The 11208-nt window shown below is 49.3% G+C and overlaps 1 protein-coding gene across 2 annotated transcripts in view; it reads right to left on the reverse strand.

The window, feature by feature from the left end:
- Window positions 1–11208, reverse strand: part of LOC136752801 (low-density lipoprotein receptor-related protein 1) — a 127112-nt gene that overhangs the window by 19496 nt on the left and 96408 nt on the right. For both annotated transcript variants that reach the window (XM_066708432.1, XM_066708430.1), the window contains exons 42-62: window positions 10613–10802; window positions 10259–10463; window positions 9909–10101; window positions 9077–9202; window positions 6993–7121; window positions 6569–6688; window positions 6193–6306; window positions 5106–5255; window positions 4736–4858; window positions 4111–4227; window positions 3844–3972; window positions 3357–3479; window positions 3071–3211; window positions 2738–2925; window positions 2429–2612; window positions 2227–2312; window positions 1937–2056; window positions 1572–1759; window positions 1110–1315; window positions 348–536; window positions 112–260 (exon numbers count right to left, since the gene is read on the reverse strand). In XM_066708432.1, the coding sequence (XP_066564529.1) occupies window positions 112–260; window positions 348–536; window positions 1110–1315; window positions 1572–1759; window positions 1937–2056; window positions 2227–2312; window positions 2429–2612; window positions 2738–2925; window positions 3071–3211; window positions 3357–3479; window positions 3844–3972; window positions 4111–4227; window positions 4736–4858; window positions 5106–5255; window positions 6193–6306; window positions 6569–6688; window positions 6993–7121; window positions 9077–9202; window positions 9909–10101; window positions 10259–10463; window positions 10613–10802 (3170 nt within the window). The remainder of the gene's footprint in view (window positions 1–111; window positions 261–347; window positions 537–1109; window positions 1316–1571; window positions 1760–1936; window positions 2057–2226; window positions 2313–2428; window positions 2613–2737; window positions 2926–3070; window positions 3212–3356; window positions 3480–3843; window positions 3973–4110; window positions 4228–4735; window positions 4859–5105; window positions 5256–6192; window positions 6307–6568; window positions 6689–6992; window positions 7122–9076; window positions 9203–9908; window positions 10102–10258; window positions 10464–10612; window positions 10803–11208) is intronic.

Here is an 11208-nt window from a genome sequence, read left to right on the forward strand (position 1 = left end):
GAGACAGTTAAGTGATCATTTCAACATGTACTGCAAATTTATATTGCAATTGTCTTACATGTCACCTTGGTTTAAGTTTAATAACAAAATCTTAATGCGCTTTGCCCTCACCTGGCTGGCCGTGCAGTTGGACATGCAGGTGCGTCCGTCGTTGGACAGGTAGAAGTTGGTGGGACAGGCGCACTTGTAGCCTCCACCGGGAGAGAGCAGGCACAGATTACTGCAGCCTCCGTTGTCAGTCTGGCAGGGGTGGTTGGTCACTGCAGGGGAAGGGTAACTTTGTCAATGAAAACAAACTGGTGAATTTAGTGAAGAGAGTGAGAGAGAGGCGGAGGCGGGGGGCTGACCCTCGGGCTGGCGGTAGGGGTGGAAGATGTGGATGTCCATGGGCCGGTGCAGTGTGCTGATCAGCATGGTCTTGTTGGTGCCCAGCGTCTTGTGTGCCCGGTTGATGGACTTGGTCTCCCAGTCCGTCCAATAGATGAACTCCTCAAACAGTGTCATGGCGAAGATGTGGGGGATGTCCTGATTCAGCACTGGGGACACACACAAGGCCAGGAGCCTCTTATTACATGCCACACTTTGCACCTCTCCAGTCTGCTCAGGACAACCTGGTCTCCATCTTGTAGGAGTGTGAAGGTGTGAGGAGCAGGAGTCCTAATGCATGTGTGGCTGGTTCTCTTCATGACCTCGTGTGATTGTTCTCATGGTTGTTTAAAAAACAAAACAACGCACACACGCAGAGTAAACAATTGTAATACATGTAACCAACCAGCAATGATATTACTTGTCATATTCCTGATGTCATTAGTGTTATATATACAATCTACTGTGTATGAGAAAGTGTACTAACTGAACATAAGTTACAGACATACCTGTTTATTTTACTTGCTGTTTATTATGCTGTAACTGTGATCAAATAAAACTGCTGTACTCTGTATTTGAGCTATCGGTGCCGCTGTGTCATTGTGTAACTGCCAGGCGAGTCACACTGGCCCTCTGTGTGCACATCAGTCTGAGCTGTGTGGTTGCATCAGTTTTCCTGTGTGGCGCTGTGTGTTTGTGTGTCAGTTTGCTTGTGTGGCACTGTGTGGGTGCGTCAGTCTGACCTGTGTGGCGCTGCGTGCCGTCCAGGTTGGAGAACTCGATGTAGTCTTCGCGGGCGTCAGCCCAGTAGATGCGGTCGTTGATGAAGTCCAGCGTCAGGCCGTTGGGCCAGGTGATCTTGCTGTCCACAATGACGCTGCGGTTGCTGCCGTCCATGCCAATCCGGCCAATGTGTGGGTGATCGCCCCAGTCTGACCAGTACAGGTACCTGCGAGGGACAAATAGAATCGGGATCTCCCTCTGTATCCGTTCCCATTTATACAAATTCACCACACAAGACTAATGGCTCTTTCACATGACCAGCTAGTTAGGCGGGTCAGATGGAGGATAGATCAGGAGATACCAAGCACCTCTGAAGAAGAAAACCTTTTAAATATGATCTAGAACACACATTATACAATGACAATCTCCAGCACCACTCCTGCTACTATTAATGTAAAACAACAATAACCCGTGTCTCCTACCCGTTGCGGACGTCCACAGCCACAGCCCTGGGCTCCCTCAGGCCGGTGTTGACCAGCACGGTTCGGTAGGCTCCATTCAGCTTGGAGACCTCAATGGTGTCCCTGCCCTTGTCGCACCAGTACAAGTTCCCGCCCACCCAGTCCACCGCCAGGCCGTCTGGGTTGTTGAGAGAGGTCCGGTGCAGCACCTGTGAAAAACCAATCGCAGTGTCACAAACAGAACAGACACGCACAGTCACTGGACCTTGGACAGAAGAGTAGGACGGAAGGAAGGAAGGAAGGAAGGAAGGTAATCCATTAGTTTACACTTGAGCAGAACTGGATTTGGAAAACTATGAAAACCAAGGAATGGTCCTCAGACTCACCTGGACGTTGCTGCCATTGATGTTCATGCGGCGGATCATGCTGCCCTGGGTGGTGACATCAGTCCAGTAGATCATCTGCTCCCGGTAGTCAAAGTCCAGGGCCACCGCGTTGTTCAGGCCCTGTCTCAGTCACACACAAGAGGGCGCTGGTTACCACACACAGCAACGCTTCATATCACTTTAAAACCTCACATTCCAAACAGGGATGGTGACCATTGGGGTGGGGAATCGGGGGCCGGAGGCGGGAACTCGCTGCTTTGATCATTCCCAGGAGTGAGCGAGCGCCTCACCTGTTTGAGCAGAGTGTAGTTGGAGCCGTCCAGGTTCAGCTTCCTCAGGTAGTAGCGGTTGGCAAAGATGAGGAAAGGCTCCTCCTCTGACGGGGACAAAAAAAAGGGACAGAGAGATTTGATCAGATTGAAGCAGAAGGTGGTTAAGGACTGCCACGATGCGCCGGATGTCAGATGTCTGGCCTGCAGGGGGAGCCCTTACCAGAGGTGGACTTGCAGCTGGTGGGGTCGTTGGGCCGCACCTCGAAGCCCTCCACACAGAGGCAGTGGAAGCTGCCGTGGGTGTTGATGCAGCGCTGGGTGCAGGGGTAGGTGGTTGTGCACTCGTCCACGTCCACGCACGTCTTCCCATCGTCCTTCAGCCGGAAGCCAGGATTGCACCTACACTGCAGGGCCAAGGAAGAGAGCGGCTCAGACCACACACACAGCTCCGAGAGGAATTTCACGGCAGGGTTCAGTCAGCGAAAGAGCTGCGTTCTCCTCTCCCACCCCTCCAACACCCCCTACTAACCTTGTATCCAATCTTCAGGTCCTCGCAGAGCTGGGAGCAGCCGCTCAGCTTGCTGTTCAGACACTCGTTGATGAAGCAGTTGAGCTCATCAGAGCCGTCGCCGCAGTCGTTGTTGCGGTCGCACAGCAGCGTCTCGTTGATGCAGTTGCTGTTCTTGCACATGAAGAAGGAGTCGTTGCATTTCTTTTCTAGAACATCAAGACGACAACAGAGTTAATCAGACAGCCAGACACTCGTTTTATTTTTATGTTCCCTGGCATGGAGAAACTCAGGGATCTGGAACAGCTGGAGTGGAGGAAAGGGGCGGGGGTGTTACTGGGGGAAGTCTCTGACCTGAGCTGGTGCAGTGGGGGTTCTTGGGTGCCTCATCTGACTGGTCGTGGCAGTCGAATTCTCCGTCGCATTCCCACTGGCTGTTGATGAGGCAGCGTCCATTGGCGCAGCGGAACTCGTTGGTGCCGCAGGTGGGATATTCTGCCCGGGGGAAAGACAAAAGATGAATCATGAAAACAGTGGAGTCATTCTCTCATTCCCTCAATTCTGTGTCTTTCCTATGATCTCTTTTAGCCCCCCCTCCCCCTACAGCTGCACTACAGCACACTCGGGTGCGCAGACGTACCACACTCCATGGACTCGTCCGAGCCGTCTCCGCAGTCATTGTCATGGTCGCAGACGAAGTGTTTGGGGATGCATATGCGGTTCTGGCACATGAATTCCGCCTCACCACATGTATTATTGTACACTGAGAGAGAGAGAGGGTGGGGGGGGTTGGGGAGTGGTTACAACATGGCCATTAGTGTCAAGATGTTGACCAACATAAAGACTGAGTTACTTAGACCATGAGAAAGGTTACAAATAACAAGAGGCTCTCTATTAGCTAATTGGTGCTACAGTCTCACTCGGCCGTTTCACTGAAGCCTAACAAAGTCACTGGGTATTAAAGATCATGGAGGCACATGGAGATGTTGCTCAAAGGGTAACAGGGTTTCTACTTCCTAGACTCAAGCACAGTGTCAGTGTATGTGACTTCTACACTCCCCTCTGTATTTCAAAGGGTGTCTGTGTGTGTCTGTGTGATATCACTTCCTCTCTTGCTCCTCGCTCACCACAGCCAGCCTTGACGCTTTCGTCTGCCCCGTCTGGACAGTCACGGTCGCCATCACACTTCCAGCGCAGAGGGACACACTTGTGGGACCCAGGACACTGGAACGCCTCTGGACTGCAGGTCTTTGACTCTGGGAGAAGAGGGGGGCAAAAAAGGCATTATTTGTTTGTTTGTGGTATTTGTTTGCATTTTGAAGCCTACATCTTTCATGATCCTCTGGCAGGTGTGCAACACTGAGGGAATGTACATGTGGTATGCCTGCACTTACTGCAGCGGCTGTCCTCATCTGAGCCGTCCCCACAGTCGTCCGCTCCGTCGCACACCCAGCGGTTGGAGATGCAGCGGTGGTTGTTGCACTCGAACTGCGTGGAGGTGCAGAACTTATCTGGAAGGGGGGGAGAGACAGCAAGACAGGTCAGAGTCACTGTTGACAGCCCAGGCAAACCCCTGAGGGTCTCATGTCACCCATATGTCCGCTATAGGTGAGAGTTCACGTCATGGTGCACCATAATGATAGCCATTAGATGTAACTGTCAGGTAAGATTGCAGCGTGGACTGCAATGGACAACACACTGTGATGAACATACCGCAGTCATAAGACCTTCTGTCTCTCTAATGCATTTCAACAACATTAACACACCCATGATCCCCAGGGTCACAGTAATTGATTTAACGCAGGGGTGGACAAAAATGGAAACAATTCCATCCTTCATTCAGCCGTAAACAATTTAAGCAAAGATGTGTGAATACTACACACCTGTGGAGGCCAACCGGGATTAAAACCAGTTTACAAAGGAAAGTGCTGTAACATAAGGTACTACCAATCGAACCCATGGCGGGGGTGAGATATTCTACATTGCCATTAGTGAGTGAGTTCTCAGTTATCTACTGACCACAGTGCGTCTCGTCAGCCCCGTTCTCACAGTCGTTCTCCTTGTCACAGGTCCAGCTCATGGGGATGCAGCGACCGCTGGGACAGGCGAAGAAATTCACAGGACACTTCAGCTTCTTCTTGTCTGCACAGGATGGACAAGGCCAGACAGGGTCAAGGCAGGAAAAAACAAGACAAAGAATTCTAGAGCTTCCCAACCTACAACAAACATAGCCGGGTTCACCCAATACACATTCACTCGCTGGCCTGGAGATGTGTTAACCAACCGTATTGTTGTTTTTTAATTCCAGAGAATTCGCACAAACAAAAACTACAGGATGGGGTCCATGTGCATGTGTGTGAGCATGCAGCAGTGGCAGTGTTTCCTGTACCTGGGCAGTTCCTCTCATCTGAGTAATCCCCGCAGTCGTTGGAGCCGTCGCACACCCAGGAGGGGGCGAAGCACAGTGTAGTCACCTCACACTTTTGGAAGGTCAGGCCCTTCACACCCAGGCGAAAGTAGCTGGAGCAGTCAGTCTCCGCTACAGGACACAAACAAACACACCGTCAACAGGAACTCAGTGAAATATGTCACCTGGAAATGTGTGCAAGTGTGCACTGCGGAGTAGTGGTTAGCGCTCAGGACTGGTAACCGGAAGGTTGTGGGTTCCTGGGTGGGGCAGTGCTGTTGTACCCTTGAGCAAGATACTTCACTTAGATTGCTCCAGTAAAATACCCAGCTGTATAAATGGGTACACATGTAAGTCGCCCTGGATAAGAGATGATTAATGTAATGTAATGTGTGTGCTTTGCAACTATCACCAGTACAGCACTACTTGGTAAAGCCCACTACTGAACATCAAAATCACAATCACATTTTGCATAATTCAGCTCTGCTGTAATCTCACTATGGATAAATACTGCATTCTAATCCTTTATCTCACTTCCTGTAAGTGCCTTATCTTTTACTGATAACTTACTGCGCTGACATTCGAATCTATTAAAAACCATTCCACAATATGTAACATTTCCATTATGTCATGCTTTTGTGGTTCATTTTCAGTTTATAATGCAACTGTATTTTTGGCTGTGAGTCACTTTGCATAATGGCATCAGCCCAATAACAACACAGGGCCCTGGCCTAATAGAGCATTTAAAACCGTTTTAATTATACAGTGACTCAAAACAATGTAGTTTGTATGTGGTTTAATGTCATATACAATTAATCTTCCGTTCTGTATTGAGCAATGCCAGCATGGGGAGGCACGATGAGATGTGATAAGACTTGCGCGTGTGCGGTCTATGGGGCTGTCAGCTGAGTTTTGGGTTTCTGTCCAACAAAAGACGGTACAGAAGCGATTGCATGTTGAGACTCAGAATAAAGGAAGTGGGAGGGAAGAGAAAGGCACAGACTGGGGAACAGGGAGAAAGGAAAGAGGGAGGTGGGAGGACGTAACCGAGATGGCCTGGCACACTTACTGCAGTTCATCTCATCGCTGGCATCCTCACAGTCCACTGCCTGGTTACAGCGGCTTGAGTTGGAGATGCAGCCTCCGTCCCGGCACTGGAACTCCTCCGCGGCACAGAGTGTCGCTGCGGCAAGGACAGATGCAGAGAGTTTAGTACATTGGACCCCAGAAAGGTGCTAAGAGCTCTGTGCAGTTTCCACCTCAAAACGCTTATTACAGGACTACACACAGACACAAAATCTTCGTAAAGTCATCAGTATAGGGATGCATTGGCCACAAGAGGGCAGACTTACACTCGTCTATAGAGCACACAAATCTACTGCTCAGTTATAAAGGCGTGTGCTGTTCTGGAGAGTCGACCAGCATGTGAGCCCGATGTCACTCACCGTTGCAGGCCACCTCGTCCGACTTGTCGCCGCAGTCGTCCACGTTGTTGCACCAGAAGCTGTGCGCGATGCAGCGGCTGTTCATGCAGCGCCGGAAGCCCTTCTTGCACACGCGGTTGGCTGAAGGGAGGAAACGTAACAGCACTCAGTCACAGACCGGCGGTGGGGAGAGGGGATGGGTGGTCACAGAGCGGCAGGCAGATTGACAACATCACACCAAATAAAGATGGTTGCGGTGGGCGTGTCTCTAATGAACGACCCTTGTATAAATTAATGTAATTAAAACAATTAAATCCCAAATCCTCTCTATTTTATTGCTCATTTCACATGGATCCTAGTCAAGACAGGCAGATTATTCAGAACTGCCAGCTGGAAAGACAGCTGGTGCCGAGTGAGGGGAGGAGGGGCAGTGCCAGTGTCTCACCGCAGTACGACTGCTTCTCATCAGACTTATCCTTGCAGTGCGCCACGCCATCGCAGGTCAGGCTGTAGTTGATGCAGTCGCCGTTGCCGCACTCAAACTCCTCCATCAGGTCGCAGGTGGAGTTCAGAGCTGGGGGAACCAAAAATGAACAATTACAACAGAGCACCCATATAACAGAGCAGGCTGCTCCGCTGTGCCTTGCCTTGGGGTAACACAGTCTGTTACCCAACGTAGTCAACAAAAACCTGGCAAGCTCTCTCGCTCATCTTTTGTAGAGAATGAAAGCTGTCGAGACCCAGTTTTGACTGCTTCAGGTTTTCTTCTGGGCAACAGCGAGAGGGTATCAGCTGGAGGCCTAAAGCAACCCGACAGTTTCAGCCACATAAAGATTTCATTTTCTCCAGTCGCCAGAGAGTGTGAATGTAATTAGCACCTGTGAGTGAACACTGTGTACAAGTGAAAACTGAGCAGCGCCAGTCACATCCACACAGAAAGGGACAAATCCCTGCCAACAGCAAGAAAGAAGATACTGGCACAACTTTTCAGTCATATTGAGGGTCCTGGGGCCGGTTGCACAAAACATCTTAAATGTTTTTAAGACAATTTTTTAGTTCTTAAATTTAAGCCCAAAATAAATATGCCTGTTGCACAAAAAAAACTTAAAATCAGTTTGGTCTTAAATTGAAGTCATTTTTTAACCCTACCCTACACCAGGCTTAAATGGGTATCTCTTGCTATAGAAACTGAAATGAAACCAACAAGGCAGCACATATGCCAGGTAATTTAGATGTATTTATATGAAAGGGCATACATTTAAAGTAATGGAAGTTTAACTAATAATAGTTGCAACTAATTTGACACTGAAATGTTTAATTTAATTTATAAAAAATGTATTAATACTTTAGGTGAACTTTTACAAATCTATTATATAGTATATTATAAAGAATGACAACTGTATTTACAACCAACAACTCTTAATAAATTACAATAATACTTTTCCCCATTTAACTCGAATCTTGCTATTTTTTACTTTAACATTTTGATTTCTAGATCAAGTTCTTCCCTTTACAACTAAAGATTTCCCTTCTGTAGTTCCAACAATTCAACGTAAAGGTCCTCTCTTTGAACCTAGTTTTTATTTTTTTAGTTTGAATGGGGCTGACATCCTTCAGAATGTGCAATTAAATAAGTAAATGTCCTGTTGTTATGTAGTCGGTAAAACAGCTGTAAAATAAGCAGTACATATTAATAATTGTAACTATACAAATAGGCATACGTTAAGATGAGTATTTGTATTAAACACCACTCCCAAACAATATGCATATTATGTGATGCATTTATATACGTTTAATATAGTGTTTCAGCTATTATATCAGATGATGCACAGTGAGGTTTGCAGAAGCTGTCCGGTAACTAGAGGGTTTGAAATGTACTGAGCAAAAACAGGAAGTGTTCGCCCCCCTCAACATGCTTATTAAACGTATTGAGTGTCAGCGAGTTGTATGTATAAAAACCACTTGAACTCGTAAAAACATAGTATACACTTTCTATTATTGATTGTACTGTACTGTGACGTGAAACTAAGTGCTTTTAAAAACTAATTTAAAAATACATTTACATTGAGCACTACGGCGGGGTTGATGGCATTTGTGTTTTTTCATTCCAGGCTTTATTTTTGTCAGCATTTCCACCCAAATGTACCCGTTTTCTTATGATAAGTTTTTCATTTTCGGTGAAATTTGTATTTTTTACTTTACAAGTAGCCATTTTGTTTTTTTCGGTCATCACAAAAATAATAAGACCAGACTTTTTCTGCTTAGCAACATTATGTAAGCCAGGGCTAATGTCAGACCCGCAGGGTTTTGTATCGTGCAGCAGTCTTATCGTGAGGTCTTACGCAAGTCCAATTTCACAGGACTTAGACTAAGGCTAAGACTTAAAGTAAGACCTTTTAGTGCAACCGGCCCCAGTTCTTCTGTGCTGAGTGTCTTGTAACCCACTAGATTGTGTGCAGGTGTGAGACACAGCCCCAGTCCTACTTGTCTGTGTGAGGGTGTGTGTGCCTGTGTGCGAGAGCTGCTCACCGCTACAGGTGGTGTCGTCCATCAGCTTGCGGTCACCACGGCAGGTGCAGTTGACCCGCCCATCAGCCGTCAGCAGGCACAGGTCCTGGCAGCCACCGTTGTTCACGCGGCATGGGGAGAACTCGCCTGCGGGTAAAGAACACAGCGACACCATGAGCCCCCCTCTGCATGCATCGCAGATCCTTCAATCCCCATTCCGGTTTAGAGTATCACTGCCCCCCACCCCGGCTCTAATCCAACACGGTCAGGACACTGAAACAAGTAAGCAAGTGCAGCTCATAGGCTGGAGGGGGCTGAGTGGGGGGTTAATCAGGTTGTCACTTGGATTTGAGCCGATCCCGTGTGAAGGGCTGCGTCTCACAGACACTAACATAGCCCCTCCGCAGCGCTAATGCAACGAGATGGGATTCGCTTTGGCTGTTAAAATTGTTGTGTAAAAGGCCACTCATGGGCCGACAGAAGCGTAGAGAAAGAGAGAGAGGTAGAGGAAGGAGGAGAGCGCCAGGGGAGAAGGGGGAGGGATACAGAAGAAGGTCCAGAGAATTAATTCAATTTCACAAAAGCCCGAGTTGCAGGCCCCAGGTGCCTGGGCGCATTCAGCCCTCAGACAGAGAGATTGCTTCTGTCACCTAATTACATTAGCTCCTGCGAAGGCCACGCATGAGGAGCCAGGAGAGAAAAAGCAATCTCATTCTCACTTGCTCACTGCTGCTTTGATCAGCCCCCCTCCCCAACCTCCCACCTTTGGGAGGTGGGGGTGTGCTAACAGTAGCCCAGCCCTGTTTGTGCACAGCGCAAGGGAATTAACTCTTTCCCCAACAGAAGGACTCACAGCTGTTGGTGTCGTTGGCCACAGCAATGATGCCCATTGGCTGCTGGGGAATGTCGGCGCGCAGGACCTTCATGTCTCCGCCCACATACTTGTCGGCTCTCAGCACTGCCCGCCGCACCCAGTCGGTCCAGAAGATGTTGTCGCCGTACACCGCCAGCCCGAACGGGTGTACCGGCTCGTTCTTCAGGATCACCTGCAGTAGGAGAGGAGGTGGGGGGGCTGTAACTGACATGCTGCACTCACCGCACTTGGTGGAACTCATGCTTGTACAGAGACGGATACATTGACAGGACGCGTGGATGGAGACAGACAGACTGACAGACACTGTGACTCAGAGGGGGGACACTCACGTAGCGGTGGGTGCCGTCGTACTCGCAGCGCTCGATCTTGTCCAGCGTGGCGTCGGAGAAATACAGCTTCTCGGCGCGGTGGTCGATGGCCAGGCCGTTGGGCGTACGGATGTCTTTGCCAATGATGACCAGCACGTTGCTGCCCGACAGCGTGGCGCGCATGATGCTGGGGCTCTGCTCATTCCAGTTTGTCCAGAACATCAGACTGACAGGCGGAGAAGGAAGGGGGACAGGGACAAGAGAGACAGAGGAGGTTACGTCTGGATCCACGGACATATTCACACACAGTCAGTGAGTTACGGCATGCATTTTGAAACGGGAGAGGAAGGTTTTAAAATGGAGTGGGGTTCTTACTCCTGGCACTCGTCCAGTACGAAGGCTCGGGGGTGGTCGTCTCCAGACATGGTGACCACGGTGTCCCGGTTAAAGGCACCCCAACGACTCTGGTCCACAGTGTGCCGCGTGATGGTGGAGGTGGTGTAGCTGGTCCAGTACAGCGTGTCCCAGGCCCGGTGGTACGCCAGTCCCTCCACCGAGCCCACATCTGGGGAGAGGAGAGAGAAAGACACAAAGACAGGCTGTTATGACAATCTGGAAGGCTAAGGAGTGATGTCATGGAAGTACGGTCTATCATACAGTAATCAGCTCACAATGTTGTACAAGTATTATCTGCCTCATAACAGTGGGAAATGAAACAAAGTTGAGAAAGTGTGCGGTTTAGTTTTGCCCACAGTTAAATGTGTCGTCTCTATTCCAGCTTAAACAGAGGGTGCAAACAGCAAGCTGGGAAAATCTTTCCTGATGGTGGAACCCAGTGGCGGGGAGAGCTGACTGCGCTGCTGCCCTGGCGAGGAAATGAGCTGTCCCTTTCGCTCCCGCGCGGCACACCTACTGCTAGAGCCGCTCAGAGCCGACGCCAAGTGCTCCTGGTGCCTCCTGCTATTTCATGG

This window comes from Amia ocellicauda, chromosome 7 (assembly GCF_036373705.1).
Source record: "Amia ocellicauda isolate fAmiCal2 chromosome 7, fAmiCal2.hap1, whole genome shotgun sequence".
NCBI lineage: Eukaryota > Metazoa > Chordata > Actinopteri > Amiiformes > Amiidae > Amia > Amia ocellicauda.